Raw genomic sequence first — 22,364 nt, forward strand, 5'->3', positions numbered from 1 at the left:
TCATATATTACTGACAAAAACAAAAATCAATTGTGATGGTTTAAAAAAAGAAAAAAAGGCATGGCCTCTTTAGAGTAATGGGAAAAGATTTGTGCCTTCGGGGCATTTTGTATTGTTACCCCCACTTCCAAAAAAAGTTTGCATTTCTTTTCGGTTTTTAAAAACTTCCTATCTAAAGGTTCTATTAATGAATTCTCCATTTATTTAATACCAACATACAAACAAGAGTTAGGTTAAAGCCTGTAATTCAGGTAAATACTAAATGAAATAAAAGTAATAGTTTTTCTTTTTCGGAGCAGATTTGTGAAGCACTTAAAACGTACCAAAACTCAGAATTTTCACTTTACATAAAAGGAAGTAAAAATTCTGTTTGTAAAAAAAAAAAAAAAAAGGGTGCAGCACTGCCGCCTAAATGAATGGGAGCGCAAAGCCTCCTGGGATAGCTACATCACGCATCCGGCATCTCGGGCATGCGCAGAAGGAGCCTTTTCCTGAAAAGGGGAAAAAAAAGGCCAATCTTACACATGCACAGTGAGATCAGCAAGTTTTTTTCCGACCTACCTCACCCAATCTCGCACCTGGGTTGGTTGGCATAGGATGAAGAACCAGAAAGAAGAGACGAAGATCGCGGCGCCTGGAGTGTCGGCCCGAAGACAGATGCCAGGATGACATGGGACCCAATAGAACAGACTTCAGGATGAATCAGACTGCCCTGTGGGATTGAAGGTAAGTGTATTTTTTGTGTTTTGATGGATTTTGAGTTTAGTTCCCCATTAAGGTCGACTAAATATTTATCAAATAGTTCTTCAACATTAGTCAGTTAGTAGTAGGCTAAATGTGGAATTAACAAACTTTTACATTCATCAAGAACTGCAGTTCACACAGCCTAATTTAATCATCTCACCTTAATAACCTGAACAGCATAAAGTAAGCATAAAAGAAACACAAACTGATTGTTAGGAAATATTTGCATTACAAGTATTGTATAATCCATCAATTTTATTTGACATTTTAAAAGCATTAATTACATACTATGCTACAAAATACAGAAGAGATATTTTTTAACATTGAAAACATTTAATACAACTATATTTAAACAACTTTGGGATTCATAAATTAGTAGAAAACCAATCTATTTTACTATAAATTGATATGTGAGCAAACATTTATTTACATATATTTAAATGTTCTATTTTGTAATTGTTGTATATAAAAACATTTTCTTTTTTAAACTCTTTCAAGATTGTGTTGATTAAAGTCACAACTTATGAATGGAAAGAAAAAATATCCCCAGACACACACTCTAGGTCAGCAAAGCCTATTATCTTTATTGTTCACACATGGGCAAAGCCAACTCCCTAAATATCATGGCAAGGGGTTACAAACTTTAACAGGTTTTTATTGTTGCCAATATGCTTTTGATTGGTTGCTTCACTAGCTTTCTTTCCCATTGCCACAGGTATTTTTGCTGTCTCTGCTTCTATTTAGAGATTCCCCTCCCATACTGACAAAGGGTCAAACCTTTCTCTACTTTATTAGAAAAAAATTATTGTCTTCGCTTGTTGTTGGAGATTTTATTGGCTTTTGGTTTCCTGATGACCTAACACGATGTCAGAGATCTTGTTTCCTTACCAACACAAAACACTGTTATCACTTACAGAGAATATTAATGGTAAAAGGAATGACACTTAGTGTTGGTCGAGTGTTCGATTCGGCAGCTATCCCATCAAATAGCCTGATATTTTTCGGGTGAATATATTCGGGTCGAATATAGGGACAGCCCGAATTGGAACACCAAAACTAAAGACACTAGAGATTGTTGATCCAGTAAACATCTAATTGCTCCATTGAATCAGAAAGGATTTTTTTAGAATGTTTATTTCCATATTGGTTATACTTGATGTACCTATATCTTTTTTCAACCTAACTATGCAACTATGTTATGTACCATATGTTTATGATTTCATTGGTTAATGGTGACCCAGCATTAGGAAAAACCTCTTGGACAAGCTTACTGACTGATCTAATGGTTGCAGTGTGGGCTGCAGATTGCAATAGAAAATATGTTGACATATGATGGGTTTAGTCTTTTTATAGCTATAGGTATCATTTAATAGACTGTAACTTAAGCTTCTTTAACATATGGGAACCTTTAAAAATGTTCATGGTGCCTTTGTTAATTAATTATTTGTCCGCAGAAAAAAGTGAACAGTTCTCAGAACATAAAATACATATTTATTATATTTGACACCCACAACTGTTCTTTATGACAAAATTATTTTTTAATGTAATTGTAAGGCCCTGCTCCTTCACCAGTTTTCACCAGGTGCCAATCCTCTATTCCAACATTAAATTCTTATCCTAAAGTAAGCCAAAGAGGCTAGTAACCCCCTCCCAGCACACTGTTGCCTCCAGGACTTCAGTGCACAAAAATAGCATCTGGGGAGGACTGACAGAGAGTTAGGAGTCCATAAAGCAGATTAGGGAACTCAATGGCAAGTCAGATAGTCCGGGAGCAGATGCCAGGTTTTCCACAGAGTAGAATCTAACAGTCCAGAAACAAATCCAAGAGTGAAGGCAAACAGAATCAGGTCACAAGCAATGGTCGATGCAGGCAGCAATTAATCTAAGTCCAGAAACTAGGCAGCACCAAAGAATTAAACAGAGTATCGCACCAGCAGCAGATTAGAAAAGCAAAACATTACAGTGGACAGCTGGTGAGAGCTGAGTAGTTTTAAAGAATCAGTAGCCAATGCCAGTGCAAGATCAAACCAGGAACCAATACATTCATTGGCTGCAACACATACTGTAAAAACCCCTTCAGCTAAACAAAGGGCTTGATTCATGAACGTTCTTCATTTGCCAGCAAATAGCAAATTACGTTAAGAAATACATTCCAGGTTTTCTAGATCACCCAACTTCACTGATGAAAGTGTATCCTCTCTAGCCTTGAAGAGGTTTTATAAATCAGGCCCAGAGTCTCAGAGCAGGGTATGCTGGGAGAATAATTCACAGCTAAAGGAAAACTGGGAATGTTGCAGACTGCAAAGCAGAGGACAGACACCTAATTGCTTGATCTACTTTGCTGCTGTAAGCGACCTGTTGTGGCTTACTGCATGGACTGCTAACCAGATAATCATCTCCTAACAGTAATATAGTAATTTGTAATTAGTATTAATTTATTGTAGTATTTCTAATATTACTAAAATTAAAAAACATGGTTATGGCCAGAAAAGCAACACAAACAATGAAAACCATAGTATTCAGTTAAGTCAACTGATATGTGCCGACTTCCAACATTAGTGGTCAATAACAGAAGGGCCTCTATGGTAGTCAGTGGGAAGCATACCCCTCTTACAGATAACTAAAAAGATCATTGGTGCCAGTAGTTACATGTCTAATGAGACGCCTAGCAACATTTAAAGGACCCTAGTGTTGAGAAAGGCTGCTTTAAAGTAAACTTTAGGGATAGTTCTATCTGAAAATTCAAGTTGTTTTGTTATCATATGAAGCTTTTGAGTAGTCGTCTTTTTTTTTTTTCTGCATACTTCTTTCAGCTTCAAGACTCAGACACAATTGAAATCAATGGTCAGGAAACTAGAATTTTCTTATGTGTTTATATTAACTGCTTTTGCACACCAGTGGCACTATATGCACTTTAGAAATATAAAAGAATTCTACGTCTATGTTACTTGATAACAAAGCAAGTTGTTTATAAATATTTTCATCCTGAACAAAGTTAATGGGAACTGTAAGGTATACAGCTACTTCTTTCTATACACAGGAGTAAAGATCACTACTTGTTATCATAGAGTTAAATGGATTCATGTAGAAGCAGGTTAGATCCTATTGTAACACAAAAATACAGGAACCACTGTTGAAAAAAGAAACATATAATATGATTTTCCTAATCTCTTTGGCTATGCAATCTTTTTATTTGCCTAAGGCTATGTAAGATACCGTGTTATTGATTTTCTGTCGAAACACATTATTGAGCACAATAATTCCTGATACATGCGTACCATCTAACATAAAGTTGTACTAAGATTAACATGGTTTCCTACATTCTTTGGTATTAAGATTGGAATTTCTTTGTTATGCTTTACAACAATCAAATGTAACGTAGTAGTTCTGGATAAAAGGTAAAGATCAAAGTTTTCAGTCCATCTTAATAGATTGTTGCACTATATGCATGATGCAGTGATGTTGTACTGATTTTTCTTTTTTTTATCATTGATAGTCAATTATCTAATTTAAAATTTGCTATTTGTTTTACTTTGCAAAAGTTTGAAAATTTTTGTCTTGTTTTATGGTGAACTGCATTTTGAACTGTTCACATGATGGTCTTAGGAGGGTATACTTTGGTCAAAAAATAAATGCTTGCTTTGAAAAAAGGTATTTAATACTTGATAGATTTACATATTTAAGGTCAATTTAATCTATCTGGACCTGGTACTAGCAGGACAATTTAATTTTCAAGTAGGGAAGAAGTTGTAAAATGCCTGGCTGCCATTGAAATGTCTGTAGACCCTATCTTTATGCCATTAAGCAGTATCATATTTATTTATTTATTTGAGACAGGCAGTTACACAGAAAAAAAATTGTCAAGAAAAGAATGCATTAGTGGCAGAGGTGCATAATGTTTTTCTGAAAAAGAAAAAACTTATATGTTTGACCATTTTGATATAGCACAGCGTGAATAATAAGCAGTCCTCAGACCTGTGGAAGTAACGTCTTCATGACATTTATACAGGCATTGGTAATATCGTGTTCACTGCACTGACATAAATAGCATGGTGTTCCTACTGTTTTTCAGAAAACAAGTCTTTTCCAGACATATGCTTTCATCTTCAGGGTGAAATGTTTTCATGTCTTACTAAAATATTCTTTCTTTTCACTTTCTTCACAATGTTCTAATTCAGAAATTCCTGTTTATTTCAGAATTTCCTGGTATTTTCTGTTAAAAAAAGAAATATATATACAACAAATGCAGAATGTACAATTTTTTTTCTGACCTTTGTCTCCGTAGAGTAAAATCATACTATGTACATAGACCATAATAACCATTGTACTACAGTTGACAATCGTAAATCCAACCATCGATATTCTGTTTCCTTCAGTTTTTCAGGCATGAATTTCAGATAGCATTTTCAATACAGAGACTGTAGTACACTGTTTAGCCACTTATGTTTTGATGGCACTGCTCTGCAGAAACAGCTATTAGGTCTGCTTGCTACACTAAATACACGTTCATAAGTCCCTGCTGTCTGCTTCCTGGAACTGTGCCAGATGTCTGCAGGTGCTGGGAGAGGAAGGCTGGCCTGTGTGGAAGTATAACCTTCAAAAATCAGGCACTCCTTGGGTCCGGAGGTTCCTGGATTATTGAATGTCTACTGTACATATAAGGCCAGCTGTATCTGATTATAATATTGTAACGCATGACTTTTAGTGATATGCTTTCTATTGAACATTTTCTTTGATTTAATTTTTTTAACAGTAGACAGATGTGTCCCATTCTAAATAATAAAGAACAAAGTTTCAGTGAAAAAATATGTTGTGCCTTCAGTAATGCAGTGAGAAGTACTCCTCTATAGAAACAATTTAGTATCAAACCCCATTACTTTTATGCAAACATGACTTTTTCATGTCTGTATCTGTAATGCTAATTTGCTTTTAGCATTATTTTTGCTGCTTTTTGTGTGAGGTTACTAAATCGGGCCCACTGTACTAACTAATCCATATTTAATCCATATTTATTTGTTATTCCCCATTTATATTTTTGTTTTTTTGCAAACGGGAAGATTTTTCATACTGCATTTCTTATTTCCTTAATTAAAATACACAAAAAGTATACAATGTCTCTTGATTGAAATACGCCTTTAAATCACTAGACCAACTAGTGTTGGTCGAATATCTCACTATTTGATTCAACAGCTATTCGATCAAATAGTGAGATTTTGTTCGGGTGATCAAACGCTGAATTCAAACACCATTGAAGTCAATGGTGGGAGAATTCAGGTTATTTTTAAGAGCTATTAAGGGCTGCAAGAGGAATCAAATTGGGAACACAGGGTCAGGGAGTCCTGTGTTCTTGGATAGAGAAAATCTATCCAGGAACACATACTGCAGGCCTGCATCAGCGATCCTGATTGCTGTTTCTGCAATGTACTAGTAGTATGTGTTCTTGGATAGTTTCTCTATCCAAGAACACAGGGCACTAGATGTGATAAATGGGGAAACTTGTCCCCATTCAACCTCTAATGCCCGGGAATTGCCTGCAGTCACAGCTGTGACCGCAAAGTTCCCACGGTCATGTGACTTTGGAGTTCCACTACGATCCCCGGGGCACTACAGGTTAATTAACCTGTAGTGCCCCGGGGATCACACACTCTTCTCAATACTTGCAGCCTTGGCTGCAATCATTGATTAGCTCAGTGTGCAATCCTTGGGGCACCACAGGTTAATTTACCTGTAGTGCTTCGGGGATCACACACTCTTCTCAATGATTGCAGACTCTGCTGCAATCATTGAGAGCATGCTCCGCAAGTATCTCTTACTCTGTAACATGCACAGTAATATGATACATTTGTTCCATTTTTCTCACAGCAGATTAAAAAAAATGTAACAAATGTATTATAATATTTCTGTGTCGGAAAGTGTGTTACTGAGTAAGAGATATCATGTCATTGTAGGATAACCAACCTACCTTGTGTTAAATAAACACAAACACTCAATAAATTAATTTAAAAAGTGTTAAAAAAATCAATGTTAGATTTTTTTTTTAATCCAAATTTTTACCGTCGAATCTCGTTTTTTGAGTCTATCCGAATTCAAACAGCCATTTTTGGGTCCAGTATAAGGACAACCCGAATTCAAACACTAACACTAGTAATAGGTTTGAAAAATGAATGCCTGAGGACAAATGGCAAGTTTCATTAAAGTGTTATTTGAAAAGAACAGAAAATAGGCATTTTAAAATTTACAACTTATTTAGAAAAAAGATAGGAAATAATAAATACAGCTTTTACCACTAAACCATTATCTTTGAAAAACATAAACGTACGCAATGTTTCCAATCATTTTTAGATAAAATTATAATGCAATTTAAATATTTTGTCTATTTTGGTGAATTGAGCCTCATGTCAAGCTGTCATTTATAGAAAGGAAACTGTATGGCTGCATAGCTCTAGTAAGATGTGTATGCCATTGTATGTCATAGCAAAAACAGACCGACAATAGGTGGTGCAATTTTATTATTCCTATTACAAAGAGATTTATTAAGATCTGTGTTCACATATATTCCTAAACATTTTTAAATGTTTAATTATTGCTCTTTCCTTGAGCGAGAAGCTTTTGTGTCATGCAGATACTTCTTTGTCTTCATTAGTTGTTGAAGTTGACTGTTCAAGCACATTCAAATATAAATATCAGTTAAATATGGCATAAATGTCAAAGAGCATGCTTTTTTGTTGTTGGTTTAGTCAGCAATTACAGGCTGACATTGTGTCATTCTTCTCAAAATAAAGTGGGAAAAAATCTGCCAGTTTGGCAAGAACAAATTTTTAGCAGGGAGGTGACATTGAGGAAATTTTGACATTAATTGCCTAAAGCACAGAACAAATTAAATTTTCTATCAATATAAAGTGCTTTCAGCTTTAACCCTTAACACTGTCCACTAAATCCCTGCAGCATTATCATTTCAATATCACACCCAGATATTTTAAAAGACATAAAATAATTGGTATGTCGCAAACGACTGGAGAACAAAAATATACTATGACTATAGGAATTCTTCATATACTGGCTGGACAGGTAATTTGACAAATATATTTATAACATCTTTATTATTCAAAGTGTCATATGATAGAACACTTCATTACTTTAGGGTGCTATCGGTATTTCAATTTTGCAGTACTGAAAAGAAAGCAATAAAGGTAGATCCTAAATGTCCATACGCATACCTATCTCTAATTTTTATAAGCTACCAACCCTCCCCCCCTTTCTAGAACTAAAATGCATTTGTGTTTTTTTTTTGTTTGTTTTTTTTTTTTTGTATTTAATGGAGTAAAAAAGGGTTTGCAGTAGCTGTCTGTGTCCAATGGGGAGATTTACCTACTCTCCCTATATATCCCGTTGTCCATTGACACAGGGCAGAAAAAGACAAAAATACAAATGTTTCCCAGGCTTTCTGGTACTTCTGATTTGTAATCCTAAAAAAAAAAACCTTTTCTATCCCTACTATTAATTTGTTGTGTGAAATGGAACCCTTCTATTGGACAGTTAAAAATGGGTCTTTCCTGATTCTCTACTCCATTCAGCTGGATGATAACCAGCTAATCATACCACAAGATAAAATGGTCACTGAATGGGTGACCTCATCAGAAGATTTCCCTTTGCCTTCTGCTAGAGTAACAGCTGTAACATTTCCCACCCCCTGGACATAATGGTCACCAGGACGAAGAGAAAGCATAAATGTCCTCGGTGGGTTCCTTCCTTGTTCTATTCAGGACTGAAGTATATTTAAATGGGATTTATTATATTTTAAAAGAGATCTGTGGTTAGTGAATTACACAGGCTCAGTTGCTCATTCTAGCAACACTTCTTGCCTGGTTGTTATACTTTGCCTTTGGCTTCAATGCTTTATGGGTAAAACAAACATATGGAATATAACTGGGTATCAGAATATAACTAGGTATTAATGCTTTAAAGTAAAAATAACAGTGGCTGTTGTTCCAGGGAACATCCGATTGCCTCATGGAATCAGGAAGGTTTTTTTTCCCGTTGAAGCAAATTGTACCAGGGTTTTTTTTGCCTTCCTCTGGACCAACTATGTCCATAGTGTTTTATATCTGGGATATGTTTTTTTCAATAGTGGTTGAACTTGATGGACTTATGTCTTTTCTATGTCCTGACCTAATATATATATAAAGTTCTGACTTAACTTTACATTATTAACAGCAGTCACTTGACAATTGAAATTGTTTTAAAATGAATTTATTACATTTTCCATTTATTCTTTTGATTTGAAAAAATTATGTAATAGGTAACTCTCACATATAATCAATAAATTAAACTACATTAAAAAAATCGGCAGAATGAGCTTTTGGAATGTGTACATTCATATGTAATTGTAGTTTTGTACCCTACTGGTTTACATAATGCAGATGTGATTACAACTTGCTTTGCTTTCTTGATTGATTGATAAAAAGCATAGGTCATTGTTATCATAGGTGTATGATGATTTGGAACCTTGTTAAAAAAAGAATTGCAATTTAAAGTTTTGTAACAAAATAAGCTAAATCAAAAAGTATGCAACATACGAAAAGAATAATTGGGCATATGTTTTTCAAACCTTAAGAAAGGTGAAGAGGAAAAACCAAGCAATTTCTATGTGTCTCCATTGAGGGACACATAGATTTTTTAATGTAAACACAAAGCTCTGCTATGCAGCAAACATAACTGTGATTAAACAAGGAAACTTAAAAGTTAAAAATGTCCTTAGATGATGGCAATAAAATGCATCTTTTACAGTATCAGTGTTTGAATTCATGTTTAGGTGATAAGCCACAATTCTGCCAGAAAGAAAAGACACGATTATTATATTTCTTGGTCACCATTTGTTTAAAGATGAACTCCAGATTAAGCTAATTTTTACCCTTGCATTGGCTCTCCCAATGGTTAGATGCCCATTGTGTCCAAGGGTCAGTGGATTAGAAGTAAAACATACCTTATGCCTTGCTGCCACAGAAAGCAGCTCTCTCCTGCACTGTCCAACTCCCCATATTGAGGGTGGGACATCATCCTTTGCAATGTAGGGCCAACAGACCAGTCTAGTGAAGAGTAGGAAAGCACTGTCTGCTTTGGGAGCAAGGGATCAGGTAATGTTTCTCAAAAAACAATCGACACCAGCAAAAATGATCACCTAAAGTAGAACTCTATTCCTATGAAGCTGTCCTCGATTGAGTACCATGCAGGCCTGTAATTCCCCTTTGGCCCGGGGCAGAAGAAGTCCAGGGTGTCACTAGATCCTACACTTCGATCTAAACTCTTAAGGGCAGGGTCCTCTACTCCTGTGTCACAGTCTGTATCTGTCCGTCACTTGCAAACCCTGGTGGTATAGCCTGCTGAAAATTGGAGAAAATGAGTGCGGTTCTCACTGCACATGCGTGAGATTTTCCCTATTGCAGGAGAAAAACCTGGCCATGCACAGAAGGAGCAGCCTGAAGCTTCCTGAGATATGTGATTTATGTATCCCAGGAGACTCTGCACTCCCATTCTGTCTTTACCATTGGGGTTAACATTTAGAGAAAAGTAGCTAGTTTTTACATTTTATATAAAATTAATTTATAAAAAACCAATTTGTTGAGTTAATTGCAAATCCCTTGAATATTATATTCTTCGTAGAATTGTTAAGCGTGGGGGTGTTGTATGAATGATATATATTCAGAGCAACATGCTTATATGGAAAAACTACATGCTTTAAAAAAACTTTTCAAGTTATCACTTGAGACCCCCTCCCAAGGGTCCTACTGATCCCCCCCCTCCTCCTCCTCCCAGACCTCCCACCCATTTTGGTTACAATTGACAAATTACATGTTCATTAATTAATTTAAAAAGCCAACAAGCAGCTCAAAAATATAGTTTTATTACCCATGCTTTAGTTTTGATTTACAAAGAAAAAAACTACATTTCTTTGTTACTATTCTACTCAGTATGCAGCATGATATTGCGTCTTCTTTTACAAAAAAAACACTTGCAATGCCATTTGGTGCTTACAAAGTAGATTTATATCCTTTTTGGCTATAGTGTTTAGCAAGCATTGCTAGACTTTTACCCTAATTTAGCACGTGTCCTCAGATTCAGTCATTTTCTGACTCATTGTAAACTATACCTTACTTGGGGCCTGATTTTCTAAAGCTCTCCAAGGCTGGAGAGGATACACTTTCATCAGTAAAACTGGATGATCCAGAAAACATGGAATGGATTTCTTCAAAGTGATTTGCTATTTGCTAGACAATGTTTTGAATCCTGAACCAGATCCATTCCATGTTTGCTGGATTACCCAGCTTCACTGATGAAAGTGTAACCTCTCTAGCCTTGGAGAGCTTTAAGAAACCATGCCTATTGAGTTTTGTTGTCTTTTAGAAAAATATGTGGGGATCCCAGCACTTGATTTGAGAATCCCTGATTTAACAGAAAAGACACTTCTGTTCACCCTTGATGCTGCTTTACCTTTATTGCTAAAAGCTATTTCACATCTGCAACACGTTGTGTTAATACACTGTAATTTATGTGTATTACTGTATAATACTGTGACATGCAATCTGCAGTGTGGTATACTTTCACATTTACTGTGTCTTTCAACCATTCTTCTGAACCCAGCCTTACAGTGGCTGACAGATTTGCATTAAACATGTTACTAAAGTTTGATGTATGTAACTAAAAAAAAGCTCCACTAAATGGTTCTGAGGGATCGTGGAACTTGGGGTATAATTTTCAACACTAATTCATTGTTCTATGATGATCAAAGTTAAAAAATAAATTATTTAGAGCAACACAAGGTAAATAGTAAAATAAGTCAATGAAATCCTAAAGGTATTCATTGACTGTCATAAGTGTGCTAAAATTAGAAGTTCCTCAATTTGCCTGCAACCAGGGTATTTAAAAGTCACCTTCACTCAGAGTCAAGCAGTTTTCTTGTATATCCTTCTGGACAAATCTGCAACAACTTGCCACATTCACTCTCCATACCTGTCCTGTCCAAATGTGTAAATGCAAGGCTTCTTAATCCTAGAGAGAAGGTAGTATTTTAACAGCAGACACACTGGTCTGCACTTTTACAAGCATTATTAGCAATTTACATGCGAATATAAAAATATAAGTAAATAAGTAAAGTAATTCTCATTAGATAAACTCCATGATAAAGCTAGAGCCAGTGAGCAGGTATGATGTGTCCAGAGAGTGTATTTGAAATGTAAAAAAGTTCATGAACATTTTTTTCTTTTTTAGTAAGTTTTCTTTAAATATATAGGGATGCATAACAAATCCATTCTATAGCAAGGGTTACTGGTCCCTTCCTGAGTACAGTTTAAAGGCTCACCTGCTACAGCTACCGCTGGGTGATGTTGTAAACACACGTAATGGATTTGGTTTATTAAAGCTCTGCAAGACTAGAGAAGAGTCTTTAGTGAGAATGGGTGATTCAGAAAACCTGGAATGAATTTAGTCAAGGGTTGAAAACATTTGCCAAATAGAAGGAAAATATTGTAAGAAATGTATCCTAGGTTGGCAGGTTTGCCCAGGTTGACCCATGGCAGTCTATCCTCTCCAGTCTTAGAGAGCTTGCATAAATCAGGCTCTATGTTTTACCCATATATAGAAAAACACTGCAAGAAAATATTGCAAAAGAGGGGATGTTTTCCTAAAGTAGTTTAGGCAGTTCACTTAGCGTTCTAAATGTGAATTTTAACTCAATGGATAATACTTTTTAGAGTACTAATTCACACAAACAGTATAAACTCCTTTTATAAATTATTCACATTAAGTGGATGACAATTTGGCACCAGTGGTGGGGTTGTAACGCAGTTACTGCTTCTTCATGCTATTAAATTCCATCATTGGGTCACCGCCAAGTCTCACCCGCAGCAGAGAATAAATGGGCAACAGTGAGCTAACTAGTACCAATGCAATGGTGCAGGCTGGCACCTTGCCAGCTTCCAGGAACTTGACATGAAACAACTTTAAAAGTAAAGAAAGGTAGATAAAGGGGGCAAGAAGTCATAAAAAGTGTAAATGTATGGATCCAGACAAACTGAGGGAAATTGAGAGAGTATAGTATGGGTAAAAATCATTATGATAGCTTGTGAAAGTAATGGTGGTGTGGGGTAGGTTACTGGTAACCTGTATCCAATAGTCATGGGAAAAAAGATAATGGCTTATGGCCCATTGTAAATGGTAAAATTGCTAAACCAATAGTCTCCTTTTCAAGTGGTCTAGAAGCAATTTTGCTGATCATGTTCTCAATGTCTCAATTAATTTCTCATTCAATAAGAATCAATGCATTTTTTTCACAATAGTAGGTAAAGCAGATTGTGATGTTTTCTCTCCAACCTTTTTGCATGTGATAAAGATAAACATTAAAATAATGAAATGACTTGGTATAGTGTGCTGGTTTTAGGTTGAAAAGAAGTTCCCAAAGATCTTTGGGGGGTGTAGATTTATGGGATTCTGCTGTGTGTTATTTAAAGGATATGTATACATGATGATGGTATATATTTTATAGGGTAGATTGTGTTTATTAAAATATGCATTATTTTATGATATTAAAATGTTTAGAAAATACCTTGTTTTGGTTCTAAATAGTAACCATATAAATAGTGCAAAATGATATCTGGTAAACAAGCATTTGTTTTCAGTTTCTCAATCAATATATGGCAGTGCAATGTTAAATTGCATATTAGCACACATTACCTAAGTGTAGACTGTTTCTTAGGAGTGTACTTATTTTAAGCAACTTTATTCCCTCTTCAAATTTTGGTTCTAGTGAACTAGTTTTTATTTTTTATCACTTTATATAATTATGGCACATAGTCATCGGAATCTAGTAAATGAAACCTACAGAGAAAAAAAAACATATTAAAGACATGTTAAATACCCACCGGAAAAGTAGGAAAATCTGTGGCAACTGTTCAGAAAGCAGCTCTGATTTTAGTCTGATAATAGTAAACTGCAACCGTATTGATTAATTTATTCTACATTTTTCATATCAAATTCTTCTCATATCTACTAAACCTGTACTGTTCTATTCGTATAGCCATTATTAGATGGTAGTTCAGATTGTAGCATATGACCATATTTTAACACTTAGTAGTGCAGAACATATACATAGCAGGACAAATAAGGTTGTGTTGAAGCCCTTTCACAATAAAATGAACATTCCACCATAACGGCCACCACCAAACTAATATATACAACCATAGAAGATTTCTTTTTGAATGATGTTGTAGGATTTCCAATGCTGTAGTCCTCCTTTACCCCCATACCTCCACAAACACACACTTTAAGGCGTCACTCTTCCTTTTACAGCAGTGGCAATCTTACCCCTCACTCTACATTTTAAAATCAAGTACAAAGTTAATAGAAACCAAAGGTAATTGAATGTACCAGTGCATGGAGAAAGTTGAAATTTCCGTTTTGAATGGGCTGATGATTTAATGTTTTTCAATCACTAAATAATTATGAGAACCAGGAATAGTATACTTGTATATGTTTTTGTTTTGTTTTTTTGTACAGCAGGGCGTCAAGTTCTAATTTCTAAAATTGTTTCAATTCTATTTTGATCCAGGGGCTACAAGGACAGAATGGACTTCCAGGTCTAAAAGGAGAAAAGGTAACCTCTGCAGAAAGCAAAGTGAATTGACATTTATTATATGCTATTTGTTTTCCAGGGTTTTTTGGCTCTTTGCTTTCACATGTATTGTGCCAAATGTCTAGTAATTGTGTCTCGCTTATTTGTTCCTGTGATGTCTTTTCCTGGCAGTATTTTACTCCACGGGTGGCTCTATTCAAGTCTATAAAGTCAGTCTGTAAATCAGTGTAGAATTAAAACACTATATAGACACAGCTGCTTTCATGTTTATACTACATTTTATAGACAAAGCTGTGTTTCAAGCACTATCTTTATATTCTAAAATATATAGCATGTTCACAGTGCCCTTATATTTTAAATTGTTTAGTAATAATGAAGATGATGTGTTCCTGGGATAAATATTAATATGTTCATTTTTGCCTAATGTGCATATATTTGTACTGTGCTGTTTAGGTCTTTTTTCTGTAAACTATTTTCTGCCCAGTCAAGCTTGTAATTAGGATTTTGGTGACTGAAACATGAAGTGAGAAAGTCACAAGCAGCTGACGCTACAATATAAAATAGGGTCTACAATCAGCCTTATAAGACAAAACATTAACAGAAATGCAAATGTAGGCCCTCCATCAAAGTAATGTGCAATTATTGAACTGTGTTTGGATTCAGCACAGTTTCAATGAAGTTAATGTAAACATTTGTAATCGGCCACACTTCCTGATCTTGGTGCTGTGGTGGAGTTTTGGAATTGAGTGTCTGACAGCCCCTTCTTTTCTCTAGGGTATTCTCTCTTTTTGTCCCCTATTATAAGGAGCGCTCCAAACCTTTGATATCCTTCTCTGCCTACCACCAAAATAGCTAATGCAGGCTAGATATGGTAAAACAGGGAAATAAGAAAGGATACTAATGCATTGTCCAGCAGTACATGAAAGTTACAGAACAGTACAAGGATTCCTCTACATGTATGTTTTGCTTTAAAAGACCAGGCAAAACACAAGAAGTATGGAGAAGTATGCATTAGGTTGTTACTTTTGCACAGCTCTTCGATAGATAATTTTCTTTCAACACCCATTCTCTGCTTTTCTTTTGAGGAAAGTGTTATGCTGCAAGTTTCTATGTGGTTGCAGTAGAGTAGGATCAAGCTATCTCATCAAAGTTCCAAGGGGTCTTAACTATGTAACCCCAAGTTCTGCAAAAGATCTCTAGATGTTTTGTTAAGACTGAGAGTCAATTTAGCAAACGTGCTGCCCATCTTCAGTAGAGGCACAGGAATCCATAAATCTCCTCCTCTGTTTGCACACTTGTGCAAGAAGCAGCTTCAGCCCAGGATGTGCTGAGTTGAAGGAAGGCAAAAGGGGAATGCTTGAAAAAGCTCATGTGGTGAATAAAAGACAGGAGAACGTCAGAGATTTTTGGCTCTGCACATTGCTCCCTTCACTAACAACTGCTCTGTAAAAGTTCATCCTGTGTTATAAACTGGAAACCATGTGGATAAAAACAGCTCTCCAAAGTAAAAATGTTGTAGCCAATGGCAGGTGTGATATTTGGTAAGTAGCAGTGGTAGCAGGTTCTATTATTGTCATTATTATTTCAAGAAAAATAAAAAAAAAATGTAAATACAAATTTGCTTTCGCCTTCTCTCTACTTCTTTTGCTGCTTTCGCCTACCCCCTCCTCTCTTCAACCCACCTGCTCTTGGTCTCTCTCCCTATTGCTCTTCTCATGTTTTCCTCCTTTTTATTCCTTATTCTTTAAATTTAATATTATATGTGCAGCTCACTGGTCTAAGTAATGCCCTGTGAGCTGTAATTATTTTAGTGGTTCCCCTGAGACATAAAAACTGTTTCAAGGATTGCTCAAGCAAAAAACTTGAGAAAGGATGGGTTATTCTGCTGCAAGCCCCTGTTCCTCCAACTGCCATTTGTTAAATGCATCAACCTCCTAGATAAAAAAAAAAAACATTTTAGGACATAGGAGTTCTCTGTACAAGACATTTTAAAGAACAAAAACAATGTGCAAAAAGAAAATCTTCTATAGCTACCAAAGTTTTGTGTAGTAAAGTTGTGTTAAAGAAACATAAATTGTAAGTGGCTACTATGGGTCACCATGCTTTGCGATCATGAACAAGCCCAAAAGCCACTAGTGACTGGTATCACCATTCCATCTAGGCCCTTTTTTCTTAGCTCAGAGCAGGTATTTACTATTTTGCTGTAAAGCCAGGGAATATAAGGATGCATTTATCCTTTAAAACTTTGCCTAGTATGGACATTTCATCTAATTCATAGAAAAGGGTAAACGTAGCCCAAAGCTGTAACTACCATAGTTTAAAGTTATTTAGCAAGCCTTTACTAATATTGACAATGTAACTGGAGTAGATGAATAGGCACCCATGTATTTCTACTGTTTAAAATGTGTAGGTGTATCCTTGAGTATCTCCAGCCCAAAGTTTTAATTATAATACATAATTTGAAAACAAGGCATTTAAGGGTCTGTTTAGACCACTGATGTTGTTTTCAACATTACCATATTTGTGAAGTTCTGAATGTCTAAGCAATTCTGCAAGTTATATAGGCACATTATATGTCATGTATTTAGTTTATTTTTAAAAATTAAAAACACAAATTAATCTAATCAACCAGATGAAAGTTGACAAATTACTTTGTAAATTTTCTAAAAAATATGCCTGGCTTTACATTCCCTTCGAAGCTGGAGCCTTATTTGCATGTAAAAAAACTACTGTAAGCCATTTTTGATAAATTGTTTTCCAAACATGTTGTCATTCATACTGTTGAAAACAGAGGTGTATGTACGTGTCAGCAAAATAATGTACTTAACATGAAAGAAATGAAGTGGTTGTCAAAGTCCACAAATGACTTTTTGCAGCTTTGATTTGTCACATGCTGCTTGTGCAAAGACCTTCCTACTGCATTTTTACTAAAGTCACAGGCCTTTTGTATAATTTATCACTGCCGCTATCAGTCCATAAGTAAACTGTGGATTTAAAGCAACCCATGATAAGTAAATACAGAAGCTTCTGCAGCTTGGAAGAATGATGATCTTATCAGCTTCGGCCTTATTACATTTACTGCTGTTTCATAACAAATGCATATTTATGATGAATTCTAATTTGTCCACTGCAAGAACTTGATTAGTGTTTAATGTGTCGTTTATTCTCGTTTTGTATAGTAAACCCATCCTCATTATAGAAATTACAGTGCTTATCGTCTCTGCTCCAAATACATTAGTTTGATGCTCTTTTGTAAAATGTAAGCTTGCAGGGACTTGGTAAATGTTGTTTTTCACAAGGATTATTCCAGTTGTTTTCTTATTGTTTTGATTTGTAGGGGGACGTCGGTCCAAGAGGATTACCCGGCCTGCCAGGATTGGTAATTATATAACAGCGCAAATTAGGTTTCAAATTGTACAACATGTGAAGTAGGTGCCATAAAATCCATAAGGTTTAGTGCCTAGCCAGCAGAGCAGACAGCAACAAAGCTAATAAATACAGGCAAATGGGTTTCTGTAAAATCATTATTTTGAAACAAAATAGCCTGGTGTGAGTGCTGTACTGCATGGTTCATGATCATAAAACCATCTAAAAAAACTATGTTGTTTCTTAAGAAGTGTGCTACAGTAAATATACTGTTGACAGAAACTACAAAAAATTTTTTTTAAAGCTGCGCCACCTTATAAAAAATTGTGTTTTTATATTACTAAATGCTGACCTTCTTTTATTAACTGAATATTTGAATAAAACTATGATTATACAGGTTATAACTAGTTTTGTGAAACAATGCACTCATTCATAAAACACAGCTAGCATTATTTATAGAGTGTAAGGTAGAACTCTTGGCAAACTGCTACATACAAATTTGATATAACTACCGCCGGATTTCTAATTTTGGCCCGCAATCCCAGCAATACACACTACAGCTAGTCAGAAAGATTGATCTGACATTTTCTGGTTTCCATTTCTGCTTCTTGGCTTAGCCAATGTCAGCTCTCTGCTTACCAGACGGAGGTGATGATACTAATTCACTGTCTAATGATGGGGTTGGAGATGGAGAGGTGACAATGGAAGCTGCTTTTATGTACCATGATAAAGAATGCCTAATTAGAACACTTGTGTGTTTCCTATTTACTGGGCAGTGTAGAAATGGCAAGACTGTCTGTATACTTTACTTTACATCAACTCTGCTATTTTTCAATAATAATGTTTTTACATACGAAAGGAATTTCTTATTACTTATCACTGTGGTGGGTGGCGAATTTTCTCTTTTCTCTGTTAAAGATTAAAATATGTTTCCATAGAATTTATTATGGCAAATTTATATCTATATTTATCTATCATGGCTAAAGAAGAATGTTTAAATGGTGATACTGAGAGCCCTCTCCCAAATTTTATGTAATTCTTGGGTAGAGCCGGTGGCTGAAATAACAGCATATGGTGGAGGACATAGGTATCCAATACATATGCAGGTATGTTAGATGTAAAAATTCTGGTGAAGGGTATATAATAATTAAAGATGTACATCTAACACACCTGGTTAGAAATAACAATACACTGTTATTTCAGCCACTGGCCCTACCCAAGAATTACATAAAATTTGGGAGAGGGCTCCTAGTCTCACCTAGGACAAATTTAGATACCATTTTGCCATAACTAATTCTATGGAATTCTCAAACAGATAGTTTAACACCATTGTTAATGAGAAACTATGGTTTTTATTGGACACATAAATATCAGTGAACCACTCCATGTATAAACCATGCTTACAAAAACTTAGCATGTAGGTAAAAAGTAACAATGTAGATAATACTGTAGTACAAGGAAAAGGGTGCTAAAGCTCCGGCTAATGATAGATATGAGGACAATAATTTTGTGTTTTAATGTATGTACCACTTTAATTCATGTACATGAATGAATAAAACATTTTTTATACTCCGCAAAATATTTTAACATCCTATCTGAAAATGATGATTAATTTAATGGGAAACCAAAAATAAAACTTCTATTTCAAGACCTAGCACAATGTAGAGGGAATGGTAGATTAAATACAAAGCTGGCTGGTTTGACTGCTGGAGCATAGTGCCAGTCCTGTGATTACAGCCACAATGGGACCTCCATGTTGGCAGTAGTACTATGTTAAGCCTGTCTATATTTCATGCAATTTCCATCTGGCATAACATCTCAGACAAAGAGCTTTATTGAGATCTCTTCTGTTTAAAATGGTTTTATCTGGTTTACTATCCAGTGCCATGGTCAGGCTTATTTAGAGGCAAAAAATGGATTGGTCCCTTTAGCTATATCATTGCATAATAATTACAAAATTATGTGATGCTTAGCAGATCTACATAGCTGTGGATTTCAATCAACACTTTAAAACTTTTCCTTGCAATGGACAGAGAGCATATTGAGGTGCTGTTAGTTTTAGTGGACTCTGTAACCTGCCAAATTACTTTCCATATCTCTAAAAAGCACATTTAATGAACCACTAGCCCTTGATGTGATAGCAATATTAATATGGGTGTTGTGTGTTTGATAATCAAGACTTTTGTTCCAGTCTATTTCTGCAAAGAAAACAGATATTTATAATCAATTTTCAGAATAGGGTACTGATTTTATGCTGCAATACAAAGGAGACAAGTGAGCTTTAACCCAGAGCAATCAATCAGATTTTAACATATTGGATTGCCGGATTGCCACTAATGAACACTGTTAAGGTTTATTCATACTAATGTGCATTACCATCACTATTTTTCTGCCTTTGCCATAAAGTATTTTCTAAAACCAGAAATACAAAGAAAATAAAAGTTTCAATAAACTTTACATTGGGATACAAGGTATATAACTTGTTTAAGGATATAAAATGCTAAACTGTAGCTTTTAAACAATAATGTGGGCAATTTGATTTGGCTGGCTATTTTTGTAAAATTAGTTTCACAGTAGAAATAATATTTTCACAACTGAAAAAATTTTTTTGCCATATAAATGATATATGAAGAGCCCCTAAATGTGATCGAAATTGCTAGGAGGTGAGGGCAATTCAAAATTCAAAAAGCATGTTGTTTTCTTCTATATTAGAAGGTATTGTATAGCTGGAAATAAAATTTATAAAGCTGCCATTAAACCATGTTTGGGGCATTTCACCTGTGCTTAGAATATGGACATTCATGCATTTAAACTGTATAATAGCTTTTTACAACAAGCTATCACTGATTGATTTAGATGTTTTTAGAGTGGAGTTATGCTTTCTCATAGCTTTAAAAAGATCACAACACAGATAACCAGAACACAGATAACAGTTGCCTTGTAATGAACAGCTGCTGGTTGTTTACATTTGACAACTTTGAGGATAAATTCACATGAAATTGATATCTGGTATCACATCACAACAACTTTAGAGAACTTTCTTAGAAAAATGGAAATTTCATAACAACTTTTAAGGTTCCAATGAATGTGAACAGTATTTTTTAAGCATTTTTGTTATTACAAACATTTTAAAAGACACCTACATCAGGACACATGGTATTTTCTAGTGTCACATAAAAGACAAGCGAAAAACTGTCATCCAATAGAAAATTCTACGGTTTTACAAATATTTTCCTCCAAAAGACAACATAAATATCTCCTCCAACATCTTAACACATTTGCCTGTCACTTCCAGTTGAGGATACATGTTGTATAGATGTAAACTGTTTGGCATGGGGACAAGTCTAACTGTGCACCACAGGGACATATTAAAATGGAGCAAATACAGGGTGAAAAGAGCTGACCACCAAGGTCAACTGGGACCACCATGTAAAAAAATCAAAAAATTGTGTACTCTATAAATACAAAGGGGCATAGTCTTCCATCGCAGGGTGACAATCGTCCTTTTGTCTACCACGTGACACTGGAAATTACCATGTGCCTGGATATAGGTATCTTTTAATAAGTGTAATTAAATAATTGCTTTTAAAAAATGTTTCTTGTTTAGTGTTCCAATCAATTGGTGCCTTTGAAGTTTTTGTTGAATTTCCATTTTTCTACAGTTTACAATTATCAACTGAAAGCCTGCCAAGATCTACACTGCAGCACATAAGCGTGGATGCATGTTCAGGTCGCATTATCATTTAAGTGGGTTGCCCAATTCACCACAGCTGGTGAAAAATTGGACCTTCAGTATTGTTACAGTGGTACATTGCTCTGTGGTCCAACACAGGATGATGGAGAAGATGCATTGATGTGCTCTTTGCAAGGAACAATTTTATTAACGCATGAGAAGAGCTGTTAGGTAAAATGTAAAAAGTGTAGCGGTTTGTAACAGGAATTATTCATGCCTAAAAATGTTCCTTCACTTTCTGCGTGTCTTTCAGGTTAGTTCTGACACAAAGGGTGAAAAAGGTGACTCTGTGAGTATCTGTAAACTGTTCCAAAATAGTGTTTTGACATATTTATTGCATTAAATGAACACAAAACTAACCAAATCTCCAAATGCTTAATTTGCTAAAGTGAACTGTTTGTTTACAGATATTTCTGAAATACCGCTTTGATACTAGCTTTCTTATATTGTTAATATTATTAAGAGATTATTTTGATCATTTTTGCAATATTCAATTGTAACTTCAGAAATATTTGGACCCTTCCCGTCTCCATGGCTAAAAATCCTTTTCTGTATGACCCATCAACGTACTGTAGACATTAATGAGATCTTGTGACATCCTCAATGCTTATTTCAGCTGGAGCGCTATCAGGCTCATATTGTTCATTATATTATGTGAAATGTATAAAATGGAAATAAAAAAAAAAAAAAAATGCAAGCTGAATGATTCATTGTAATTGCCTGATGATGATTGATATAGATGCTGATTGTAGAAAACTGGAGACAAATAGGCGTCATTTTTCAAAACATTATCGTTGGTGTCAGTGGTTAAATATGTACTTTTCAGAATTACACTTTTAAAGATTTAAAGCCATTTCTTGTTCACATAGCATATCATAATATGTTTTCATTTTCATA

At 35.1% G+C, this 22,364-nt stretch overlaps 1 protein-coding gene across 1 annotated transcript in view; it reads left to right on the top strand.

The window, feature by feature from the left end:
• The window catches only part of COL19A1 (collagen type XIX alpha 1 chain), a 123,411-nt gene that overhangs the window by 76,779 nt on the left and 24,268 nt on the right, over positions 1 to 22,364 (top strand). Inside the window, exons 4-6 of the mRNA XM_072410185.1 lie at positions 14,345 to 14,389; positions 17,706 to 17,747; positions 21,721 to 21,756. Of these exons, the coding sequence (XP_072266286.1) occupies positions 14,345 to 14,389; positions 17,706 to 17,747; positions 21,721 to 21,756 (123 nt within the window). The remainder of the gene's footprint in view (positions 1 to 14,344; positions 14,390 to 17,705; positions 17,748 to 21,720; positions 21,757 to 22,364) is intronic.

The sequence above is a fragment of the Pyxicephalus adspersus genome, chromosome 4, assembly GCF_032062135.1.
Source record: "Pyxicephalus adspersus chromosome 4, UCB_Pads_2.0, whole genome shotgun sequence".
NCBI lineage: Eukaryota > Metazoa > Chordata > Amphibia > Anura > Pyxicephalidae > Pyxicephalus > Pyxicephalus adspersus.